General features: G+C 44.5%; 2 protein-coding genes across 5 annotated transcripts; one reads left to right on the top strand and one right to left on the bottom strand.

Moving 5' to 3' along the window:
- Positions 1 to 345: 345 nt before the first annotated feature.
- On the top strand, positions 346 to 6,519 carry LOC123069570 (probable U6 snRNA-associated Sm-like protein LSm4). The gene is made up of 7 exons (XM_044492457.1): positions 346 to 584; positions 673 to 714; positions 794 to 892; positions 3,899 to 3,976; positions 5,070 to 5,112; positions 5,940 to 6,089; positions 6,182 to 6,519. The coding sequence occupies exons 1-7, from the start codon at positions 582 to 584 to the stop codon at positions 6,196 to 6,198; spliced, it is 432 nt and encodes a 143-aa protein (XP_044348392.1). The 5' UTR covers positions 346 to 581; the 3' UTR covers positions 6,199 to 6,519.
- A 90-nt stretch (positions 6,520 to 6,609) lies between these two features.
- LOC123069569 (beta-glucosidase 10) lies at positions 6,610 to 13,347 on the bottom strand. 4 transcript variants are annotated; one of them, XM_044492453.1, is made up of 13 exons: positions 13,105 to 13,347; positions 12,940 to 13,015; positions 12,467 to 12,519; positions 11,634 to 11,709; positions 11,483 to 11,554; positions 10,968 to 11,055; positions 10,453 to 10,711; positions 10,006 to 10,121; positions 8,947 to 9,167; positions 8,088 to 8,110; positions 7,920 to 8,007; positions 7,570 to 7,660; positions 6,610 to 7,000 (listed from the first exon to the last, which is right to left on the bottom strand). In XM_044492453.1, the coding sequence occupies exons 1-13, from the start codon at positions 13,261 to 13,263 to the stop codon at positions 6,805 to 6,807; spliced, it is 1,518 nt and encodes a 505-aa protein (XP_044348388.1). In that variant the 5' UTR covers positions 13,264 to 13,347; the 3' UTR covers positions 6,610 to 6,804. The 4 variants fall into 4 exon arrangements, with proteins under 4 accessions (XP_044348388.1, XP_044348389.1, XP_044348391.1 ...); XM_044492454.1 differs by having other exon boundaries at positions 12,467 to 12,596; positions 12,734 to 13,015; positions 13,105 to 13,324; XM_044492456.1 differs by having other exon boundaries at positions 12,467 to 12,596; positions 12,894 to 13,015; positions 13,105 to 13,324.
- Positions 13,348 to 26,209: the final 12,862 nt, after the last annotated feature.

Genomic DNA, 26,209 nt, shown 5'->3' with positions numbered 1-26,209 from the left:
CATCATGGCTATTTTATAGTGTTCAGCACCGGTGAATTGTGCTCAAATTTTTATGATTATACTTTCAGTGATCTTTGATTCAATGTCGTTTCAGTCAAGCATTTGCTTAATCTAGACTAGCTCAAACAATAGAACGACCACTATCGAAGTTTTGCATTGAAACTCGAAAACGCACCTTTCTAATTTTTAGTTGTGTATACATTAATTATTTTTATATTAAAATGAAATTACATTTTTCTTTTTTAAGCAAGAAGAAGAAACCTTATGCTAAAAATAAACCCTTTTTTGAATTATGTAAATAAATCAACCCTTCTCCAGACCCGCTAAAAAAACTCTTTTCCAGAAGGTAAACGAGCCCGTTCGGTACTGAGCGAGGTTTGCCGTGCCTACTAGGGCTCGCGAGTTCTCCGCCTCGTCTCATCTCCCCCTCTTACCGACACGAACCCGGCGGCCAAATTTAGGGTTTTGCTCCTGCAATCTCCCCCCGAAGCCGCCGCCTTCTTCCCGCGCCGGCGGCGATCCAGCTCCGCGTCTCCCTCCGTCGATCCGGACTTTTTTTCAATCTCCGGATCTCGCTCAAGATGGTGCGTTCCCTCCCTCCCCCCTCCCCCTCTCGATCCCCAAAGCTGGAGATGCGGTCGTGTCTAACTTGGTGTTTTCGTTCTTCCGCAGCTTCCCCTCTCGCTCCTCAAGACCGCCCAGGGGCATCCCATGGTAAGACCGCTCTAGCTCTCCTTTTTCTTTTTGATTCCAATCGTGTTAGGGTTTTCTTGATTTTTTTGCGTGGTTTCAGCTCGTGGAGCTCAAAAACGGCGAGACCTACAATGGGCACTTGGTGAACTGCGACACGTGGATGAACATCCACCTCCGGGAGGTTATTTGCACCTCCAAGGTGAATTTTTGCCCGCCCTGTCTCCCTCCTGTAATTGTGTTTATTTTCACATAATTTTTATCTTGAACGCATTAGAAGAGAAACTACATTAAGCCGTAAACGCGAAAAATTAAAAAAATGCCTACAACAGAGATAACTAGGAATAAGCTACGAGAGGCAAAAGAACTGTACACTTCTCTTACTCTACTAGCAAGGTAGTATGTCAGGAGGACGCCGTGGTGGTGTCCTTTGAGCCTTCATGCCTTCGTGCATCCATAGTTGGCCTCCATGAGAATTGAATCAACCAGTGCCTATACTACTCCCTCTCTCTCAGTTTACAAGGCATGCGCGTACCCCTAGGTCGTCAATTTGACCAACCTAATACAAGTAATAGATTACAAAAAATATACCAATATAAACTTCAGATGTTCTATTTTCAAAAGATATAATTTTTGTGTTATATAGTTTATATTAGGGTGATCAAATTGGCAACCTAGGTATACGCGTAAGACTTGTAAACTGAGACGGAGGGAGTACGGAGGTGGCGCTGTCGAACACGCAGTCCTTCCTTAGGCGCCAATGTGCATAACGGCATCATATTCCATAGCAGACTTGAACCTCCTGTCGAAATTCTCTTTCGGGCTGGGGACATAGAGGGCTGCGGTGAGAACTGGTTTAAGCACCTGGTGCCTTACTTGGCTGGCAAAGACATAATCCGTAAGGATATGGTACATTGATTCTGCAGACTGATCGCAGAGGGGCCATGACGGTGCGTGCGTCAGACCTCGACTGTGGAGTTGTCAGGCAGTTCATCACCGATTCAATGTAGCAAGCTATGCAAAAACTTTGCAATTGAGGGGGCACTCACCCATCCCAGCTTGCAAGCCAATTGATCCTTGATGTCTAGCCATGAACATCGAGGATCAGTTCATTGGGAAGCTGTCCACCTCAGGACAGTACTTAGCGTGCTCGGCTTACAACGAGTTACTTACTGGCACGGTCAAAACCTAAAAAGCACGGACACGGGGACGGAAAGACGGGGACAAGCATATGGGGACACGGGATATGGCATTTTTCAGAAACAGTCATTCGGGGATACGGTGGTTATATATAAACTAAAATGAAAAATATGTCAGGCATGGATTACGAGTCGAACGACTAGTCTAGACTAGTTGCTCGACTAGTCTACGAGTCGCACTCCAGCTGTCGACTCCTTTTCTCGTGTTGACTACAAATACGAGTCGAGCTGTCGAAGGACTGATCGACGACTAGTCTGGACTAGTCGTGCATCTTGAGTTGTTCGACTCAAAAAATTCCAGGCTTGCTTCAGAGAGAGCTGCCTCAGCTGGGACGAGGCGCCGCCAGCACCCACTGGCCTGCCACCGCCGCCGCCACCCACCGCTGGGACGGCGGATGGCGCAGCCAAGTGCGGCAGCCGGCCGGAGCTCGTGCTCAGGTGGCGGCCATGGCCGTGACCCGTAGGCGCGCGCGGCCTTGAGACGAGAGAGGAGGAAGAGAGAGAGAGAGGGGAGAGGAAAGGAGGAGGCATGGCGGTGGTCGGCGGGCTCGCCGGCGGCAGCGGCCGAGGCCGGCGGAAGGAGGCAGGAGGCGCGGGTCGCATGCACGCGTGCTCCGTGCGTGATGGCGCTGGCGGCGGCGATTGGGTAGATCGAGAGCTAGGGTTTCAGTGGTTGGGGGACTAAGTAGGCTGGCCACTTGGGCCAAATGGGCCAGCTGGTGGGTGGGGGGCGTGCTGCACGGTGCTGAGCTGGGCTGGGCCTGACAAGTGTTGACTAGCAGTGCTGTTTTTATTGTGTATATACTGTAATGTGCTGTACAGTTTACTACATACTGCTACTAGGTATTAGTAGTTGAGTACTACAGTACTATGTCGACTAGTTTAGCACTAGTCTAAGACTAGTCCGATTAGTCTATGAGTCTCAACCTCGGAACGACTCGTCGACTCGTAATCCTTGATGCCAGGTAATATAGAGTTACGGCAGAAAAATAATGAGAAACTGAGATAAGATCAGAATATTGCCCCATTCGGGGATGCAGGTGTAAGCTTCTCAGCTTATCAACATCGGCTCAGAGATGTTACTCAGGATCTACAACACCAGGACCAGGCTGCCCTTCACTCTCACCCACAGATATTGGCTAGTGGCGGCGGCGCTCCCAGATGCCATGCTACCTAACAGAAAAGCAGCAATCATTCAACACTCAACCCTTCAACAGCAGCACAAGCATTCAATAATTCATGTGAGCAGAAGCAGCACAGCATGGGGTAGCAAGCAGCAGCATCCAACAGCTCAATGGACGAAAATCAAGTTACAGAGATGAAAGAGGTTGAGGTGAGGAGAGGCTGCTGGGCTTGGGGTTACCCTCCGTCGGGAGGAGAGGCTGCTGGTATCTGGGGGCTCCGGTCGAGTCCAGGCGGCGGCGTCAATCCAGGAGGCGGCGGCAGCACGTTCGTTGCTGCCTGGGAGCAGCTCGTTTGTTTTGTGGACACTGGAGAGCGTGCGTGTGACCCAGGGTTTCTAGTGGACCGAGGCTTTCTTGGGCCGAGCCGTGTCCCCAGCGTATCATGCCTTGTACATGTATTATTTCATTTTTTTTAATTCGCAAATCATGGGATACTGCGGGATACCCGAATCTGGCGTATCCCGGAGTGTTGCTGTATCCCGCCGTACTGGAACTGCAAATCGGCAGTTTCTGCCGTATCAGTGCTTGCTAGGTCAAAACCACCACTTCCTGAGCAATCTGGGATTGGTTGGCGCCCCTTGATTGCACAGTTTGTGCGTGGCTTGCTACATTGAGTCGTGCTGGACTGCCGATCAACTCAAGATTAGTTAAGGACATTACTTGGCTAAAACGAACAGGGGAGGCAGTTCTTTATTTCTGAAAGAAATTAGGCACAGAACTGCACACTTGATGTGGAGATTGCTGGGTGTTCTCTTGTATTCTTTTTTTTGTCTTACTAGATTAGACTGAGATGTCTTCTCTTACGTTTTATGGTTGGCTTTGCAGGATGGTGATAAGTTTTGGAGGATGCCGGAGTGCTATATTCGTGGGAACACAATCAAGTATCTTCGGGTTCCTGATGAGGTATGCATTTCAGATACAATGTGTCTTTGTTTTGTGTACGAATTTAGTTTGCGCGTTTGGTGACTTACATCTGTCTTCTATCATAAGGTTCTGTGTTGCCATTTATGTGTATAATATCCAATATCAGTTGCATAAGCAGCACATTGATATTTATGGTTGGTGTGCAAGTTATTGGACTTGCTACATTATGTAATTGCACTGCCTTGTTTGTGTATTGCTAGCTGCTCTTACGAAAATAAGACGAGGGTGTATATTGCTTGAATTTCTCAGTAGAATCTATGTTTTAATATTGTTGAATAATTATTTATCAGTTTTTGTCAGACATTGAACGAAGTGGACATTGTATTCAGCATATGCAGACCCTGCAATCTTAATAAGTACAATTTACAATATTGGATCATTTAGGCTATGAAAAATTGTAATTCTGTGACCTACTTTTGTCAAAAAAGGAGAAATTCTCTGACCTACAATAGCTAAAATGTGCCTAGTCTAACTTCAACACATGAGAATACTTGTGTATGGACATATTGTGGATACATTGTCAAAACTCAGACGTTTCCCTCTACTCTGTTATGTTAGAAATTAGGGGTCAAACTAGCATCCCATGGTCAATGAAAACCCACGGGGATGAAATCTTAGCCGTATATTATTTATTTGTGGAATAGCAAGACTAGTTCTAGTTTGTGCACTGTAATATGTGCATTGAGCTCTAGCCTGTGCAGTGCAGTGTTCAGACTTGATATTTTCTAGAGAAATAGCCCAACCAGCTAGCTGTACAAGGGTTTAAACTACGATATACTCCCTCCGTCCCAAAATAAGTGTCTTGAGCTTAGTACAAATTTGTACTAGAGCTAGTACAAAGTTGAGACACTTATTTTGGGATGGAGGGAGTAGTTGGCTAGCTGCCCATGAGAATCGCTTTGGCTTTAAATCACTAAACACCGCACCAACTAAATCTCCATTACCATGGCCTTCTTTGTTTCAAACTGTTGCATATTATGTTCACAGTTAAGAACTGCAGCTATCAGTATCAGTAGTGAAGTTAACCAGCCGTTTCTATCCTGACTGCATGAGCTTTATGTTTCCCTCACAGGTGATTGACAAGGTTCAAGAGGAAACTTCTAAGAGTAGATCTGGTATGCATCTAAAGGCTAAAGCTGATTGAATCAACAGTGGGGTTGTTCATTGGAGCACATATTTATATGTTTACACATTTATGTTTTACTCCCTCCGTCCCAAATTAAGTGTCGCTGTTTTAGTACAAAATTTGTACTAAATCAGCGACACTTAATTTGGGCGGAGGGAGTAGTAAATTCGCAAGTATATATAATTATAGCTACATTTTATTGGCTGTGTTATTTATGAACTGCTCATCACTTCATACACTGGCAAACTTACATTGTGTTGTCTCCGAGGGGCAACTTGACTTCTCTCATACTCATTAGGTTAGAAGTATAATAGTGCGAAAGTATTCTGCATGAATGGTCTAATAATGTCAATTTTTCATGTGGCTAAACATTTTAAGCGGTAAAGAGTTTTTGTTTTTCTTAAGTTTGGCTGCACTAAGCACAAGCACAATATCTGACTAATATATTGTTAAAGAGAGGCTATTTGTTCTGTTGCTCCCTTGCCTTTGTAGGCCATTGATCTTAGAAGCACAATGTTGTAGCATTTTCAGAACTAATGATGAATGCAGAATGCTTATATTTGCAGTAACAATACTGTGATAAACTTGATCTCAAATCTGTGGCACTAACTACCACGCGATAGGCTTTATTATCTGTATAAATACACACTGGTAGTACATTACAGTGGACCCTGTGTTGTGTGTTGGTAGGAACGCCAACGCGCACGTACTCAATTTATTTATGACTACTATTATAACCTGTAGAGCTTACCCTGTTCTTTGATAGAGCTATTGATTCAACGAAGTTCTGAATTATTCATGCTACTGTATGTGCAGATAGGAAGCCACCAGGTGTTGGCCGCGGAAGAGGAAGAGGAGATATAGGCACTAAACCTGGGGGCAGAGGCATCGGACGTGGCCAAGATGATGGCAAAGGCGGTGGCCGCGGAAGGGGCGGAATTGGAAGTAAAGGTGGCAACAAAGGCGGTATGTTCGCTACTTCTGCTTAGATTCCGCTGCCATGTGCTCTTGGTTTTCTAGATAACAACATACTGACCTGTTGTTGTACTTGATGGCAGGACGTGGTCGTGGGTAAGACGGATTTTGAGATGCGAGAATGCCGCTTTTTAAGGCCTGTAGTTGTGGTGTTGCATAGATTGCTTAGGACATGAAAAACTTTGGAGCTGGAATTGCTGGGTTTTGTGGTATGGTATGGCAAACTGTTTGTGTGGTATGAAGTTACCGAGGAGGAGTTGGCTGTCACCTGTTTGTGTTGTTCGAAACAGTTCACTTAAAATTTGGGTATGGGCTTTATGCGTACTAGTCGACATGTATTTGCAAAGTTCCAGCCCAGATTTTACCTATTTGTTGGTTGTCAAGATATCGTTCTGTGATGTGAAAGTGAAGTTTTTTAGCAGAGTGAGGGTCAGTAGCATCGTACGATGTCGAGTAGCCTGTTCAGTGATATGGTTGTGTGTTAAAAGATGCCTGCCGATGCAGGAGATGGTTTCCATTTGGGAACTTACCGTTCTTTCTTTTGGGAGAGAAAGAGATTGATTCGACGTGCGTAATACAATTAAAACGGGATACAGCAGACTGGAAGCATCTACTTGGGCCGCTTTTTTGTGTGTTTGGAATGACGGCGGAGCAGTTTAACATTGCATGTTACGGAAAACAGCTAGCGAACTCTCGAGGTCAAGAGCTAATGGTCGGAGAATCTCTCCGTGCGCCTCTCCTTGAGAAAATCCTTGTACCAAATCGCAGAGCTCCTTGGGTATCTCTTGAGATCCTCATCAGCGAAATCCACGTAATACAGCCCATACGTGTCCCCGACACTAAGTAGTTCATATAAATCCATCAGCGACCAGGCAAAGTAGCCCCTAGTATTCGAACCGTTCCTGTCACCAAATAAAAAGCTTCATGTTACTGTCACGTCAACGAGTTGCATTACAAAATAAAAAGGCCTTTTTTTCGGTATCATTTTGCCATTTGTTGCAGAAAGAATGGCAGAAACAGGATGAATTGTCTATCGAAAAGTTACCCTTTATGGCTCTTGGCGAATCTACTGAACATCATTTTGACAGTTTTTTCGGTAGCCAATAACGGATCTTGTCTTCCAGCAACAATAAAATGGAGCTAGTGTTCAGTTTCATGGATGATATTTTTACTGGTGCAAAAAATGCGACTTGCTTTCGTTAAATAAAAAATATTACTTGCATAGTAGAACCATTTGCTGCAAAACTCAGCACATGTTTCCCATTACTCAGAGAATAGATAGACCTATGAACTTTGTTGTTCCCCGGATGCATATGATTGACAAACGGATCATGTAATCAAAATTAGAGATGTACACTATTGATTATATCCTCCTAGAAATTTTGAATGTTGTAACGCTAAACAAGGCCAACTTTCGAATTAATTAAAGATAAATCTAATGCATGGCCACTAGGATAAAGAAGGGTATTACCTGACAGCAATAAGAAGGTTTTTAAGATGTTCACTCAAGAATTCCACCCTAGGGCCATCATCAAATACCACATCTTGATGCATTGGATATCCTAGAGTTGAACCTTTTTGTAAGTCATACTAATTGTGTTTATGAAAAATATCTAGGCATTAGTCTGGACAGAATATTTAGACAAAAATAAGTAGCACTGAAGATTATTTTACGAAAAGAAAAATAGTTCCATAATGTTGGCTAACACTGCATGATTCTAAATCACTGGACATCAAATAAGTAGGATGCTAAACAAGATACACAAAGTCGCCAGAACAACTGGCTTATTTTATGATTAGCGATAGTTGCAAAATACTTACCATTCTCATGGATATAGATTGGAGGATTACCATAAAATTGCTTCAAATATTCAAGCACTTGGTGTATACCATAACCTGGCACATAGAACTGAGAAGCACTATATGTCAGCCCTTTGTTATTATACATTTAATATTTATAAAAACAGATTTACTGCAAGTTTGTCTTACCCCACTGGTAGAATTGCTTGAAACTGCAAGAGAGAAATCATGGATAAAATTATCAAACTAAAATGAGGAATTCAAATATGAATTTAAACTATACAACTAAATAATGAAGGATTACTCGGTGCGGGACCCTAAACTCATTTCCCTTAAACTGGTCCTAACGTTGTTAGTTACTACTAACAGGTATTGCCGAAATGGATAATAATGTGGCAATGACTCATTTGCAGGATTGGCATCCAACTTTCTCTATCTCATCACCCTCTGGCATCCAACAGGCTCCTCACCGGAGTGCGCCAGCACGCTCCATAACAAGTGTGATGTTCATCATCCTTCAGCCAGACACCGATGCTCCTGGCACCGTTCATTCACTGCCACCGCCTCCATTAGCACCTCATTCCCTCTGTTTCCATATCCATCCACCCCCTTTACGATGCTATGTCTGCACTCTGCAGTGATGGTATGCGAAGAGATCTCAACAGAGTATGAGAACCTCTGCTTGGATCAACATCAAGTGCCAATGGGGCCTCAACCTATGCCAAGTTCGAATTCAAGGCCTCCATTCACCTCATCTCGACTTGACACGACAAGGCATGATGTATTAAGGTATGTTTTGCTTATCTTTCTAGACCAATTGTCCACAGGACCAGACAATAATAGATAGATTTACTTATGAGCAATCATAGATTACCAACTAGGATCAATAATGGTCCTTTACCGACATGGCGTAAAATACATATTAAAGTTACTAAAACAAAATCTAGTATATTAGTGCTGAAAATTTTCTGGCTTTTGTCTGACATGAATAAACTCTAGAAAAACAACAAGGATTGAGTCACCAAAATACAACACATATGAAACTCACATATTGATTTAGCAGCCATATCAGCCCTGAAATTCCTTTTGTTGCTAGGAGCATGATGCGGGTCATCCTTCACGTACAAAAATGTGTAGTAATTGATGCCAAGAAAGTCCATAGAATTGATTAGTTGTTTAGACTGGCTTCGAGAAAATTTTGGCAACTTGGAGCCAGTATTCTCCTTCATCACAAGTGGGTAGTCTCCATAATAGAGAGGATCCAAGAACCTAATGCAGAGAAACAACCAAATTTACAGAAGGGCCAAAGTTTTCTCACCATTTTAGTGCAACTCATGGCCAAATTTACAATGAGAAAATCCAGTTTTCTAGTTTTATAAGTTTATACATACTTCAAATACGCACCATTGTGTAACTAGAAAAGTGTTCAGATTTTTGTACAGAAATTGGCAAACCACGAAATCCAATAATACTTGTTGAAAATTTCAAAATGAACAATTACATATAGATAGTGAAATACACACTTTGAACCATATCAATTCAAAGAATAATGTACTGACATATACAGAAGAACTCCACTGATAAAGAGCTTACTGGATTGATTGTAGTTTCAGTACCATAGAACAGCCGTATGGTATCAAAGTACATGTAATCTAAATTCTCTATTTACAAGCCTATTTCAGGCCCTAAAAATTCCATGGACACTGCTAAATAACATAATGTTCTTTCAGACACGTTATCTGTCCTAGGACAAGTTCAAAACACTCCCTCTGATACATATTAGTTGTCGCTCAAACGGATGTATCTAGCACTGAAATATGTCTAGATACATCCATTTGAGCGATAACTGATATGGATCGGAGGGTCTAATAAGACTTCAACGAGTTCAAAAGCAAGTTTCATTGGCAGTTTAGCACAAATTCAAGAGACAATAGATGAAATGTGTAAAATAAAGTAGTGACATCCTTGTTGAGTCCACACTCCTAAAAAGTCTCTCTTTTGGTGATCGTTTTGGATCCTCTTCGTCAAGGCCAAGTATATCCAACTAGTATGAAATAGATGCTGGTACTGTATATAAAGGTAAAAAAAGACAGAATGATGAACCTACCAGCCTGTGTAGAAGGCTTGTGCTCTTTTCGCTGCAGCTATATCTTCGGTTGAATTTGTATAAGGTAATATGTTATTTATACATATATTCATGCCAATAAGTCCGTGTTGCTTTGTCTGCAGCACAAAGTATATTTTTGTCCATGGATATAACCGGTTTCATATGAAACATGGTGCTTTTAACGTCCTTAGGAAAAATACTTAAGTTATATCTAAAGTCCAAGGAACAATAATTAGCACAGAATATCAGCAACAAAGATAGCATTCAGATTTTATTTTTCGAGCAGACCAATTATTCAAAACAATAATTTATTCTAATCTCAAATAACTTGCCAATTATATCACATAGACTACTGCATTGATGTGTCACAATGAAAATGTGAATCTAACTATCAAGAAAGCACTTTATAAATACCATAGTACTCATTTGCTAGTGAAAAGATAGTACCTGATACTTTCTTCTGTATAGTGACACAGCTGAGCTATGAGCCAATAAGCAATTATGAGCTACAACGTATGGCTCGTTTACAGAGTCCCCACAGGAACAGTCAGCAAATCCAAATGGTTTAGAACATCTCCCTGGTGGCCCAATACCAGCATCATAGCCAACCGAAACTAAAGCGTTAGGTTCATTTAGAGTGGTCCAATTGGTAACCCTATCCCCAAATTCCCTAAAGCACACATCTGCGTATGCTGTGAAATCATCACTGGAAACAGAGTAATGGAGTTAAAGAGTGTGGTTATATTCCATGCATTTACTTCCAATAAAACTACAGGCATGTCAAAAAGCAATCTGGTTTTGTACAATGCAAACATAATATGTGTTTTTGCGCCTACATTTTTTTCTTCATTATTTTGCACAATTATCCATAACATGCACTACAGCGAATAGTATCACACTTGCACATCATATTTTTCAGAAACGAAGACGAAACATGAAATGCATGAAAACAGAATACATACATTATTTGGGGATTCAACCATCCACCATATTCATCTTCAAGGATTTGAGGAAGATCATACTGGAAAATCGTTGCATGTGGTTGAATTCCTTCAAGATACTAGACATAGTAAGTGCGGACATAATATCCCTCCAGTCCCATTAATACATCTACTTTTGCCACTAAAAAGCAGAGAAATACAATTATAAAAAACAAAAACAGGATGAGTAAGTTAAACTGGACATGCTCATTGCCAGTTCAGTCCAACTCAGCCAGGGATTCCTGGACTTACTCCCAATTCCAGTATCTGGCCTACAATTTCAGTCCACTACAAATTCAGGGGTGTAGGGCCCGACTAAAACCTACTGGTATCATATAAATAATTAAATATGTACAGTACTACTTGTCAAAGTTCAACTTCCTTTACTGCATGCTTACAAAAATGAATTCATTGATTTGTGAACAGACGGAGTAGTATGCAGTCTCCATGTTGACTGGATTTAATAGGTAGATAAATATCTTGCATGCAAGATTTACCATGATCAAGAAGTTCATTGATGAGATTATTGTAGTATCCTACTCCTTTTGGATTGACTTCTCCTCTTCCTTCTGTGCAAATACAGAACTATATTTTTGTAAGAAACCAACTAAACGAGAAAACTTCACCACAAGTTTTTCAAAAACATACTAGGAATAAGCCTTGACCAAGAGATAGAGAATCTATAAGAATCCAGTCCGGTCTCCTTCATTAATTTGATATCCTCCTGTGACAAACACGAGAAAAGAAAAGATAGACCGTTATCAGCATGCAGGATTTTACCAGGATTGGCTACTTTTTATCATGCCTAGAGAAACCAGAGTTAGTCAATGATGTTTATATGATTTAAATTTTTCTCAAGCAAGTCTCCTGTATGGTTCAGAAAAAATAAATCTCAAGAAATATTTTGCTAACATATTCTTGGAGTCACTAACTATCCGTTCCAAAATAGATGACCCAACTTTGTACTAAAGTTAGTACAAAGTTGAGTCATCTATTTTGGAACGGAGGGAGTACGAAGTACCCTCTCGTCTCTCCCCCAGACCCAACCACCCACTCTATCTAAACGTGGACCGTACAAGGGCAACCTCTCTTTCATATCCTCTTGTGCACAGTTCTGGTCAGCAACTACAGGAGCATTTCTGTTATAGCATGACATTTTTTTCTTCCGGAAAGGGGTTTACCCGGCCTCTGCATCACATGATGCGCACAGCCATTGTTATAACATGACATACAAAACAATAATGCTAAACATACAAAGAGTTACACGCAATTACACGCTGACTAGGATTTTTTTCATCTACTAACCAATCAAAAACTTGCCCCCCCCCCCCTGATTTTCAGGGGGGTGGGCCGCCTCCCCATCTATTGACCAATCAAATTAACTCTCTTTGTAAAACCTTGTAACTCGTTTGTACGTGTAGCATTACTCCATACAAAATCCAATTCAGGGTGACAAAATTGAGTTACAAAAATTACCATACCTTGTACTTATGGTAGCCGTCAGCTGCCACATCACCATTTACAGAGTCATCACCTGTATTGCAGAATTTATAAGCACTGAGGCATAGTCCACATGCTCCACTTCTTTCGGTTTCCACCATGGACCCGACCCTAGACATTGAACCGGTCTGGGTTCAGAAAATCCCCCACGAGATTCACAGTTGTGTATAGCGACCGCAAAAACTATTTTTCTTGAGCACACATCTAAATGCGTTTCTTTTGCAATTTGAAAAAGTATGTGAAATGACCTCATTTGCAACGAGCTGTGATATCTCGTCATAATACTAACTTTATCTTGTGCAAGAGAATCGAGCGCGAACATCGGCACATGCGAATATGATACACATGCTGTAATAGCACAGAAGAAGGAGCGGCATGCGGTGATACAGATGGAACAGTGGCACGAACGTGTGCTAGCGCCACAGAAAAAGGGAAATCGTCTGCTCTTGCGTAACGGCGTGGGCGTGAGCGTGAGCGAAGGTGTCCCAGACGCTGGGAGTCCGGCCGTCCTCCGCCGCCGCGCCTTCCCACTGGATCCCGACGGCCCACCACACAGAAGCATGTCAACGATCGTGCTCGCCATTCCACCGCGAATGAACGTAAGCGTGATGGTTCTCACCTGATAAGCTGATGTGCTAGCCCCGAAGCTGAAGTCCCCAGGGAAGTCGTCTTTGCTGATGGAGCCGGGCTCCTGGCCGCTCCCCGCCCACGGCGTCGCGGCGGCCGCGGCTGCTGCCGCCGCGAGGAGGAGCAGAGCGACGGCGCGTAGAGGCCTCATCGGCTGTGCGTTTCTCGCTTCTCCGTTGTCCGCGCGAAGGGGTGTGGCGCGTGCGGACGAGGTTTGATGCGGAGAAAAATTCACTGTAGGTCACCAAACCTGAGTCGGGTGACACATTTATATCACTACTTTAAATAAAATATCCAAATTACGGTCCAAGTACTTGCGCGAGGGGTTCATTTTGGTCCATGCATACGATTTTGTGTACGTATTTGCTGACTTGGCCGAGTCAGCGGCCGCCAGCTTGCTTTGACCGTCACCTGGCCGTGCCTTCGGTGAATACTAGTCCATCCGTTTTTTTGTTGTTGCAAAAACGACATGACCTGATCGCACCTGGTTGGCCGCTCGCTTATCCCCTCGCTCTCCTCTATCTCTCCTCCCAACCCTAGCCCAACTCCCGCCACCGCCGCCGCAGCCATTGCCGACGTCGACGCCCTCCGCCGCCGCAGCCATTGCCGACGCCCTCCTCCGCCGCCTCTGTCCCCGCCGTCATGTCGTCTTCCAGCTCCGTCCGCACTGCATTGCGTGGCCGCTCCATTGCTGTACCATTCATCGGGTGCCCGGATCGCGGTGAGCAGGTGAGGTTCTACCGGTCTAATACCGATGAGCACGATGGATGGATCTTCTACAAGTGCGTCAACCACACTGTAAGTGCCAGTTCCTAGCTTGAGCCTGATTCATGCCGTGTCAATTCTTAGCAGCAGTAGTATTGAAGCAGAGCACTGATTAAATTAGGCACATTAGTTGGTTAACTAGTCATTGCTGTGATTAATACAGTAGTTTAGACTGACCTTGCTTGCAAAGTTACTGACAAAACTAGTTGGTTAACTAGTTTGCCATTGATTCATGCACTCTAAACTTTACTGTCACTCTGTAGGTGAATAAAGATGTAATTTTATTTCTCAGGTCACTTGTGATTTCTGGCGCTGGGAGCTTGAATATGTGGAGCATCTGGTTGAAACAAGGCGTCTGATTGGTGATGCTGCCGTAGATGTAATTGGTGCAGCTGAGGACAGGAGGGAAGAGCTTGAGAGGCAGATGACTCTGTGACCAGTAAGGTTAGTGTGCTCCCCACCCAGTCTAGGGTTTCTCAGCTAGAGTTTCTCTGTCAATTGATTCCAAATATCTCTCTTTTGTTTAGCCACCTGCCACAATTTCTTGTAAGGAACGGAGTGGCTTGGCTACAGATCTGCCTAGCTTTAAATGTGGGCATGGATCTTTGTGTGAGAAGCATGTGGCATTTGAATCTGTTGATAGTGGGAGAAGGTTTCTAGCTTGTGCATAGAAGGTTAGTATTTTTTTTGCATTTGGCACTGTTAAACAGGAAGTCATTTGAAGTATGTTTAAAGTTTCATCATCATGCACAAAACTGAATACTGGCAGTTAACTGAATTTTTTGTTTGGTCTAAATTGTTAGGAGGTACCTAAATGCACATATGTTGAGTGGGTTGACCCTGAGTGGCCTGATGCTCTGAAGATAAGCCTAGATAGTATATGGACCATGTATGAAGAGGAAAAAAAACAGAGGCTCAGACAGAATGTTGTGAGTGCTGAAGAAAACTTGAAGGTTCTTGAAGAGAAGAAGAAGATTGAGAATGAGTTAAGGCATTTCAAGCTTGATTTTGCTAAGATGGTGGCTGAGAAGGAGCAGACAATGAGCCAATTAGGTAGCACACAACTTGCTCTGACTGATCTAAAGGAAGAACTTGAGAAGAAGAAGATGGCAGACAAGTCAGTAACCAACATTCATCAGGTCTTCAGGGTTAAAGAAGAGAAATAGAGGGACCAAGCAGTGCAGGAGAGGGACCAAGTGATTCAAGAGAGGGATGATTTGAAGCATGAGAAAAGGAAGCTTGAGTACATGATTGGTGACCTATTCAAACACAAAGAGGCCATCAGGGAGAAGATAATGAAGCTGAAGGGCATGCTGAATGAATTTGATTGAATTTGTGTCATTGTAAAAAAATGACTTTGTATCTTTCCTAGAATGCGTACTTTCTGTCAAATGAACATGAACCTCCTCCTAGATTTGTGTCATTTGTACTTTCTGTTAAATGTTAACTAAATTGGGTTCAAATAACTAAATTGGATTCAGATAACTAAATTTAGATAAGAAGTTGAAGTTAAGTGTCAGTGTTTCTTCTTTTGGAAAGATTTGCTGATTCAGTTAACTGTTAAAATTCAGTTAACAGGGAGGGGAGTGGAAGCAGAATAAGTAGGTTGTCAAGTAACACTTGAGCAAAGCACCGTTCTTATCACACTGGCATTGCACGCAGTTTCTCACACCACAGGTCCTGGGTTCGAGACCCGGGCCATCTTTTTTTTATTTTTTTATTTTATGCAGTTAAGTACAAAAACTAGTGAAGAGATAAGTACAAAACCACTCTAACAGTTTTCATTTTGACTGAATCATCTCAACTCCAACAGTTTGAAAGAGTCTCATTGTAGTTTTTGCCAAAAAAAATACAAGTGCAACAACACTGAATCATCTAAACGCATCAAACATGTTCACTCTCTTCAGCTTCTTGGGAACATGTCCACTTGGCCCTGCTTGCTTCCTCTGCTCAGCTCTTATTCTCTTGGCCTCTTCTTGCCATTTCTTCCTTACTTCTTGATCTTCTTTTCTCTTCAGTGCTGCCATAGTTCTCTTTGCTTCTTGATCTTCTTTTCTCTTCAGTGCTGCCTCTGCTTTAGCTGCCATCGCTTTAAGGGCTCTGGCCTCCTTCTCTTCTTGCAATGCAACTTTTCTTGCTGCTGCAGCTTCTAGCCTTGCTGCAGATTCCACAACTTTCTTCTCTTGTGCTGCTCTTCTTCTTCTTATTTGTGACTTCTCTGCTTTCATCCTTGCAATTTCTTGCCTTTTTGCTTCTGCCTCCTCTGCTTTCTTCTCTGCCATCTCATTCATGGCCTCAAGTGTTGCATCTCTCCTGGCTGCCATCTATCTTTCTTTCTCTCTTTTCATCTTCAGCAACTTCATGGTCTGGTTGCCTTCATTTGTAGTTGTTGTTGTCTGTGCTGAAGTGTTGGAACTTGCTGCCAGTGAGATGAATGATGAATCTGGCAAAATTCTTTCAGTATCTTCTCTAGGAACAGGTCTGGATTGTTGCATCCTATTAAGCATTTAAATCCAAAATCTTGCACCTGTACAAAACAATCATCACATGCTAGCATCAGTACAACAAAAAAGGAATGTGCCTGAAAAATACAACTAAAAAAAGGAAGGGACAAAAGTGGAGAATTTGCCTGAAAAACAACTGGTGTATCTGCTCCATCATCTTGTCAGACAACTGGTGTATCTGCTCCATCATCTTGTGTGACAATGACCTCCTCATGTGTATCTTGGCCATCAACATGGACCTCCTCATGTGTAACTTGGCCATCAACATGGACCTCCTCTTGTGTAACTTGACCATCATCTTGTGTGACATGAACCTCCTCCTGTGTACCTTGGCCATCATCTTGTTGTGGCAGAACAAGTTCATCATCTGACTCATCATCAGAAGAAGGCAGACACATATCCACATCTTCAGTAGGATCATCATGTTCTTCTTGCACTTCTTCACCTTTACCTTTCTCACAATAAACATTTCTGGCAAATAATTCATCATCATCTTCCAGATCAATGTCTGGATCAACAAGCTGAGGATTGTATTCTTCATCTGAACCATGGATTACTAAGTCACCAACTGCATCTGTTGCATCCATGTTCAAAAACCTGCATGATTTTCTGGCCCTAAACCCAAACTAAAATGAAAGGTAAGTAGTTCTTGGCTGGGGTGGACTTGGTATGAAATCATCTGCTTCAGCCTGCAGCGGGCGGTACTACTACTCAAGGGAGCGGTACTACCGCTGGCCGCAGCGGTACTACCGCGAGCCCCAGCGGTACTATCGCTATGATTGTGAGTACCACCTGCAGAGGGAGAAGAGGCAAGAGAGAGAGCGCCCGTGCGATACTATCCGCGGTACTACCACTCGTGAGCGGTACTACCGCTCCTCCTGCTGCTGCTAGTGTCACTGAACCCGTCACGAGAAACGAAGGTCTCGAGTCGAGGCGGTACCAGCGAGGAACCAGAGCCGTACTACCGCTGATGGCCATGGGAGGTACTACCACTTGTGGCTATCAGCGGTACGGCTGCTCGGCACCGTGGTACTACCGCTGGCGCCTCGCCTACACCACTTCTGCGATAAAAGTATACTCCAAGGATGAAGAAAGGAGCTGGGGGTGCGAAAGAGAAGTGTACGTGTTGATTCCACCCTAGCCTTTCCAATACGGACCCCCTCTTGATAGTACGATGTCTCCTACGACTCAAGTCCACCAAAACTGAAACGAAAGAGAACTACACTGTCTTCACTTTGAGCTTTGAGGGGAATGAATCGTCTCGTGCCAATGAATGAATATCTGAAATGCTCAATGCACACGATTAGTCCGCAAAACGCATTATCATCAATCACCAAAACCACTTAGAGAGAGGCATGCCCTAACACTTGGTGAGCATCGTGTTGTCACACCTCTCCAATGGAGACGTACCCCCCCAAAGGAGGGAACTACATCATCGTCTCGACTTGCAGTTTATTATTGTTGGGTAACGTTGCAGAAAACAAAAATTTTCCTACTCGTTTCACCAAGATCATCTAGGAGTTCATCTAGCAACGAGTCATTGGATGCATCTACGTACCTTGTAGATCGCGAGCGGAAGCGTTCAAAGAACGGTGATGATGTAGTCGTACTCGACGTGATCCAAATCACCGATGACCAGCGCCGAACGGACGGCACCTCCGCGTTCAACACACGTACGGAACAGCCACGTCTCCTCCTTCTTGATCCAGCAAGGGAGGGAGGAGAGGTTGAGGGAGATGGCACCAGCAGCAGCACGACGGCGTGGTGTTGATGGAGCTGCAGTACTCCGGCAGAGCTTCGCTAAGCACTATGGAGGTGGAGGAGGTGTTGGGGAGGGAGAAGGAGGCAACCAAAGGCCAAGGCGTTCAGGTATGAAGTCCCTCCTCTCCCCCATTATATATAGGGGTGCCAAAGGGGGGGTGGCCGGCCCTAGGAGATCCAATCTCCTAGGGGTGCAGCGGCCAAGGGGGGTTTCCCTCCCCCCCAAGGCACCTAGGAGGTGCCTTACCCTCCTAGGACTCTTGCCCCCTTAAACCCTAGGCGCATGGGCCTATGTGGGGCTGGTGCCCTTGGCCCATTAGGCCAAGGCGCACCCCCTTACAGCCCATGTGGCCCCCCGGGACAGGTGGACCCACCCGGTGGACCCCCGGGACCCTTCCGGTGGTCCCGGTACAATACCGATAACCCCGAAACTTGTCCCGATGCCCGAAACAGGACTTCCCATATATAAATCTTTATCTCCGGACCTTTCCGGAACTCCTCGTGACGTCCGAGATCTCATCCGGGACTCCGAACAACATTCGGGTTACTGCATATACATATCCCTACAACCCTAGCGTAACCGAACCTTAAGTGTGTAGACCCTACGGGTTCGGGAGACAAGCAGACATGACCGAGACGACTCTCCGGTCAATAACCAACAGCGGGATCTGGATACCCATGTTGGCTCCCACATGCTCCACGATGATCTCATCGGATGAACCACGATGTCAAGGATTCAATCAACCCCGTACGCTATTCCCTTTGTCTATCGATATGTTACTTGCCCGAGATTCGATCGTCGGTATCCCAATACCTCGTTCAATCTCGTTACCGGCAAGTCACTTTACTCGTACCGTAATGCATGATCCCGTGACCAGACACTTGGTCACTCTGAGCTCATTATGATGATGCATTACCGAGTGGGCCCAGTGATACCTCTCCGTCATACGGAGTGACAAATCCCAGTCTTGATCCATGTCACCCAACAGACACTTTCGGAGATACCCGTAGTCTACCTTTATAGTCACCCAGTTACGTTGTGACGTTTGGCATACCCAAAGCACTCCTACGGTATCCGGGAGTTACACGATCTCATGGTCTAAGGAAAAGATACTTGACATTGGAAAACTCTAGCAAACGAACTATACGATCTTGTGCTATGTTTAGGATTGGGTCTTGTCCATCACATCATTCTCCCAATGATGTGATCTCGTTATCAATGACATCCAGTGTCCATAGTCAGGAAACCATGACTATCTGTTGATCAACGAGCTAGTCAACTAGAGGCTCACTAGGGACATGTTGGTGTCTGTTATTCACACATGTATTACGATTTCCGGATAACACAATTATAGCATGAATAAAGACAATTATCATGAACAAGGAAATATAATAATAATGCTTTTATTATTGCCTCTAGGGCATATTTCCAACAGTCTCCCACTTGCACTAGAGTCAATAATCTAGTTACATTGTGATGAATCGAACACCCATGGAATTCTGGTGTTGATCATGTTTTGCTCTAGGGAGAGGTTTAGTCAACGGATCTGCTACATTCAGGTCCGTATGTACTTTACAAATCTCTATGTCTCCATCTTGAACATTTTCACGAATGGAGTTGAAGCGACGCTTGATGTGCCTTGTCTTCTTGTGAAACCTGGGCTCCTTGGCAAGTGCAATAGCTCCAGTGTTGTCACAGAAGAGCTTGATCGGCCCCGACGCATTGGGTATGACTCCTAGGTCGGTGATGAACTCCTTCACCCATATTGCTTCATGTGCTGCCTCCGAGGCTGCCATGTACTCCGCTTCACATGTAGATCCCGCCACGACGCTTTGCTTGCAACTGCACCAGCTTACTGCCCCACCATTCAAAATATACACGTATCCGGTTTGTGACTTAGAGTCATCCAGATCTGTGTCGAAGCTAGCGTCGACGTAACCCTTTACGACGAGCTCTTCGTCACCTCCATAAACGAGAAACATTTCCTTAGTCCTTTTCAGGTACTTCAGGATATTCTTGACCGCTGTCCAGTGTTCCTTGCCGGGATTACTTTGGTACCTTCCTACCAAACTTACGGCAAGGTTAACATCAGGTCTGGTACACAGCATGGCATACATAATAGAACCTATGGCTGAGGCATAGGGGATGACGCTCATCTCTTCTATATCTTCTGCCGTGGTCGGACATTGAGCTGAGCTCAATTTCATACCTTGTAACACAGGCAAGAACCCTTTCTTGGATTGATCCATATTGAACTTCTTCAATATCTTATCAAGGTATGTGCTTTGTGAAAGACCTATGAGGCGTCTCGATCTATCTCTATAGATTTTGATGCCTAATATATAAGCAGCTTCTCCAAGGTCCTTCATTGAAAAACTTTTATTCAAGTAGGCCTTGATGCTGTCCAAGAGTTCTATATCATTTCCCATCAAAAGTATGTCATCTACATATAATATGAGAAATGCTACAGAGCTCCCACTCACTTTCTTGTAAACGCAGGCTTCTCCATAAGTCTGTGTAAACCCAAACGCTTTGATCATCTCATCAAAGCGAATGTTCCAACTCCGAGATGCTTGCACCAGCCCATAAATCGAGCGTTGGAGCTTGCACACTTTGTCAGCATTCTTAGGATCGACAAAACCTTCCGGCTGCATCATATACAATTCTTCCTTAAGGAAACCATTAAGGAATGCCGTTTTGACGTCCATTTGCCATATTTCGTAATCATAGAATGCGGCAATTGCTAACATGATTCGGACGGACTTCAGCTTCGCTACCGGTGAGAAAGTCTCATCGTAGTCAACCCCTTGAACTTGTCGATAACCCTTAGCGACAAGCCGAGCTTTATAGATGGTCACATTACCATCCGCGTCTGTCTTCTTCTTAAAGATCCATTTATTTTCTATGGCTCGCCGCTCAACGGGCAAGTCAGTCAAAGTCCATACTTTGTTTTCATACATGGATCCTATCTCGGATTTCATGGCTTCTAGCCATTTGTCGGAATCTGGTCCCGCCATCGCTTCTTCATAGTTCGAAGGTTCACCGTTGTCTAACAACATGATTTCCAAGACAGGGTTGCCGTACCACTCTGGTGCGGAACGTGTCCTTGTGGACCTTCGAATTTCAGTAGGAGCTTGATCAGAAGTATCTTGATCATTATCATTAACTTCCTCTCTAGTCGGTGCTGGCACCTCAGGAACATTTTCTTGAGTTGCGCCATTTTCCGGTTCAAGAGGCAATACTTCATCAAGCTCTACTTTCCTCCCACTTACTTCTTTCGAGAGAAACTCTTTCTCCAGAAAGGACCCATTCTTGGCAACAAAGATCTTGCCTTCGGATCTGAGGTAGAAGGTGTACCCAATAGTTTCTTTTGGGTACCCTATGAAGACGCATTTTTCCGATTTGGGTTCGAGCTTTTCAGGTTGAAGTTTCTTGACATAAGCATCGCATCCCCAAACTTTTAGAAACGACAGCTTAGGTTTCTTCCCAAACCATAATTCATACGGTGTCGTCTCAACGGATTTCGACGGAGCCCTATTTAAAGTGAATGCGGCAGTCTCTAAAGCATAGCCCCAAAAAGAAAGCGGTAAATCGGTAAGAGACATCATAGATCGCACCATATCTAACAGAGTGCGATTACGACGTTCGGACACACCATTACGCTGAGGTGTTCCAGGCGGCGTGAGTTGTGAAACTATTCCACATTTTCTTAAGTGTGCCCCAAACTCGTGACTCAAGTATTCTCCTCCACGATCTGATCGCAGAAACTTGATTTTCCTGTCACGTTGATTTTCAACCTCACTCTGAAATTCCTTGAACTTTTCAAAGGTTTCAGACTTGTGTTTCATTAAGTAGATATACCCATACCTACTTAAATCATCAGTGAGGGTGAGAACATAACGATAGCCACCGCGAGCCTCAACACTCATTGGACCGCACACATCGGTATGTATGATTTCCAATAAGTCGGTTGCTCGCTCCATTGTTCCTGAGAACGGAGTCTTGGTCATTTTACCCATAAGGCATGGTTCGCACGTGTCAAATGATTCATAATCAAGAGACTCTAAAAGTCCATCAGCATGGAGCTTCTTCATGCGTTTAACACCTATGTGACCAAGGCGGCAGTGCCACAAGTATGTGGGACTATCATTATCAACCTTACTTCTTTTGGTACTCACATTATGAATATGTGTAGCATCACGTTCGAGATTCATAAAGAATAAACCATTCACCATAGGAGCATGACCATAAAACATATCTCTCATAAAAATGGAACAACCATTATTCTCAGATTTAAAAGAGTAGCCATCTCGAATTAAACGAGATCCCGATACAATGTTCATGCTCAAAGCTGGCACTAAATAACAATTATTAAGGTTTAAAACTAATCCCGAAGGGAGATGCAGAGGTAGCGTGCCGACGGCGATCACATTGACCTTGGAACCATTCCCGACGCGCATCGTCACCTCGTCCTTTGCCAGTTTCCGCTTTATTCCGCAGCCCCTGCTTTGAGTTACAAATGTGAGCAACTGCACCGGTATCAAATACCCAGGAGCCACTACGGGCACTAGTAAGGTACACATCAATTACATGTATATCACATATACCTTTGGTTTTGCCGGCCTTCTTATCCGCTAAGTACTTAGGGCAGTTCCGCTTCCAGTGACCGCTTCCCTTGCAATAAAAGCACTCAGTCTCGGGCTTGGGTCCATTCTTTGGCTTCTTCCCGGCAGCTTGCTTGCCGGGCGCGGCAACCTCCTTGCCGTCCTTCTTGAAGCTCTTTTTACCCTTGCCTTTCTTGAACTTAGTGGTTTTATTGATCATCAACACTTGATGTTCCTTCCTGACTTCTACCTCCGCTGATTTCAGCATAGCAAATACTTCAGGAATGGTCTTTTCCATCCCCTGCATATTGAAGTTCATCACAAAGCTCTTGTAGCTTGGTGGAAGCGACTGGAGGATTCTGTCAATGACCGCATCATCCGGGAGATTAACTCCCAGCTGAGTCAAGCGGTTATGCAACCCAGACATAGTGAGTATGTGCTCACTGACAGAACTGTTTTCCTCCATCTTACAGCTGAAGAATTTGTCGGAGACTTCATATCTCTCGACCCGGGCATGAGCTTGGAAAACCATTTTCAGCTCTTCGAACATCTCATATGCTCCATGTCTCTCAAAACGCTTTTGGAGCCCCGGCTCTAGGCTGTAAAGCATGCCGCACTGAACGAGGGAGTAGTCATCGAAACGTGCCTGCCAAGCGTTCATAACATCTTGTTCCGCAGGGAGAACGGGTGCGTCACCAAGCGGTGCTTGTAGGACATAATCTTTCTTGGCAGCTATGAGGATGATCCTCAGGTTCCGGACCCAGTCCGTATAGTTGCTGCCATCGTCTTTCAGCTTAGTTTTCTCTAGGAACGCGTTGAAGTTGAGGACTACGTTGGCCATTTGATCTACAAGACATATTGCAAAATATTTAGACTAAGTTCATGATAATTAAGTTCAACTAATCAAATTATTAGTGAACTCCCACTTAGATTAGACATCCCTCTAGTCATCTAAGTATTACATGATCCGAGTTAAACTAGACCGTGTCTGATCATCACGTGAGACGGACTAGTCAACGTCGGTGAACATCTTCATGTTGATCGTATCTTCTATACGACTCATGCTCGACCTTTCGGTCTTCTGTGTTCCGAGGCCATGTCTGTACATGCTAGGCTCGTCAAGTCAACCTAAGTGTTTGCATGTGTAAATCTGTCTTACACCCGTTGTATGTGAACGTCTGAATAAAACACCCGATCATCACGTGGTGTTTTGAAACAGCGAACTGTCGCAACGGTGCACAGTTAGGGGGAACACTTCTTGAAATTAGTATGAGGGATCACCTTATTTACTACCGTCGTTCTAAGTAAACAAGATGCAAAACATGATAAACATCACATGCAATCAAATAATAAACGTGACATGATATGGCCAATATCACACAGCTCCTTTGATCTCCATCTTGGGGCTCCATGATCATCTTGTCACCGGCTAGACACCATGATCTCCATCATCATGATCTCCATCATAGTGTCTCCATGAAGTTGCTCGCCAATCATTACTTCTACTACTATGGCTAACGCGTTTAGCAATAAAGTAAAGTAATTACATGGCGTTTCTTGATGACACGCAGGTCATATAAAAGAATAAAGACAACTCCTATGGCTCCTGCCGGTTGTCATACTCATCGACATGCAAGTCGTGATTCCTATTACAATAGCATGAACATCTCATACATCACATATAGATCATTCATCATTCATCACAACTTTGGCCATATCATATCACAAACCACTTGCTGCAAAAACAAGTTAGACGTCCTCTAATTGTTGTTGCAAGTTTTACGTGGCTGAATTAGGGTTCTAGCAAGAACGTTTTCTTACCTACGTTAAAGCCACAACGTGATTTGTCAACTTCTATTTACCCTTCATAAGGACCCTGTTCATCGATTCCGCTCCAACTAAAGTAGGAGAGACAGACACCCGCCAGCCACCTTATGCAACTAGTGCATGTTAGTCGGTGGAACCGGTCTCACGTAAGCGTACGTGTAAGGTTGGTCCGGGCCGCTTCATCCCACAATACCGCTGAAGCAAGAAAGGACTAGTAACGGCAAGAAAGTTGACAAATCTACGCCCACAACAAATTGTGTTCTACTCGCGCAAGAAGAACTACGCATAGACCTAGCTCATGATACCACTGTTGGGTAACGTTGCAGAAAACAAAAATTTTCCTACTCGTTTCACCAAGATCATCTAGGAGTTCATCTAGCAACGAGTCATTGGATGCATCTACGTACCTTGTAGATCGCGAGCGGAAGCGTTCAAAGAACGGTGATGATGTAGTCGTACTCGACGTGATCCAAATCACCGATGACCAGCGCCGAACGGACGGCACCTCCGCGTTCAACACACGTACGGAACAGCCACGTCTCCTCCTTCTTGATCCAGCAAGGGAGGGAGGAGAGGTTGAGGGAGATGGCACCAGCAGCAGCACGACGGCGTGGTGTTGATGGAGCTGCAGTACTCCGGCAGAGCTTCGCTAAGCACTATGGAGGTGGAGGAGGTGTTGGGGAGGGAGAAGGAGGCAACCAAAGGCCAAGGCGTTTAGGTATGAAGTCCCTCCTCTCCCCCATTATATATAGGGGTGCCAAAGGGGGGGTGGCCGGCCCTAGGAGATCCAATCTCCTAGGGGTGCGGCGGCCAAGGGGGGTTTCCCTCCCCCCCAAGGCACCTAGGAGGTGCCTTACCCTCCTAGGACTCTTGCCCCCTTAAACCCTAGGCGCATGGGCCTATGTGGGGCTGGTGCCCTTGGCCCATTAGGCCAAGGCGCACCCCCTTACAGCCCATGTGGCCCCCCGGGACAGGTGGACCCACCCGGTGGACCCCCGGGACCCTTCCGGTGGTCCCGGTACAATACCGATAACCCCGAAACTTGTCCCGATGCCCGAAACAGGACTTCCCATATATAAATCTTTACCTCCGGACCATTCCGGAACTCCTCGTGACGTCCGGGATCTCATCCGGGACTCCGAACAACATTCGGGTTACTGCATATACATATCCCTACAACCCTAGCGTAACCGAACCTTAAGTGTGTAGACCCTACGGGTTCGGGAGACAAGCAGACATGACCGAGACGACTCTCCGGTCAATAACCAACAGCGGGATCTGGATACCCATGTTGGCTCCCACATGCTCCACGATGATCTCATCGGATGAACCACGATGTCGAGGATTCAATCAACCCCGTACGCTATTCCCTTTGTCTATCGATATGTTACTTGCCCGAGATTCGATCGTCGGTATCCCAATACCTCGTTCAATCTCGTTACCGGCAAGTCACTTTACTCGTACCGTAATGCATGATCCCGTGACCAGACACTTGGTCACTCTGAGCTCATTATGATGATGCATTACCGAGTGGGCCCAGTGATACCTCTCCGTCATACGGAGTGACAAATCCCAGTCTTGATCCATGTCACCCAACAGACACTTTCGGAGATACCCGTAGTCTACCTTTATAGT

This window comes from Triticum aestivum, chromosome 3B, assembly GCF_018294505.1.
Source record: "Triticum aestivum cultivar Chinese Spring chromosome 3B, IWGSC CS RefSeq v2.1, whole genome shotgun sequence".
Taxonomy (NCBI): Eukaryota; Viridiplantae; Streptophyta; class Magnoliopsida; order Poales; family Poaceae; genus Triticum; species Triticum aestivum.
This window is presented reverse-complemented; position numbering and strand designations above follow the sequence as displayed.

Bases quoted from the DNA above. Each gene is read 5' to 3' on its own strand.
- LOC123069569 (XM_044492453.1), bottom strand. From the start codon at position 13,263: ATGAGGCCTCTACGCGCCGTCGCTCTGCTCCTCCTCGCGGCGGCAGCA. The intron at 10,122-10,452 runs GTACTATCTTTT...TTTGTGCTGCAG, and splicing joins TATACAGAAGAAAGTATCAG to ACAAAGCAACACGGACTTAT. The intron at 8,111-8,946 runs GTGAGTTTCATA...TCTCTCTTGCAG, and splicing joins TATGGCTGCTAAATCAATAT to TTTCAAGCAATTCTACCAGT.
- LOC123069570 (XM_044492457.1), top strand. The intron at 893-3,898 runs GTGAATTTTTGC...TTGGCTTTGCAG, and splicing joins AGGTTATTTGCACCTCCAAG to GATGGTGATAAGTTTTGGAG. The intron at 5,113-5,939 runs GTATGCATCTAA...CTGTATGTGCAG, and splicing joins AACTTCTAAGAGTAGATCTG to ATAGGAAGCCACCAGGTGTT.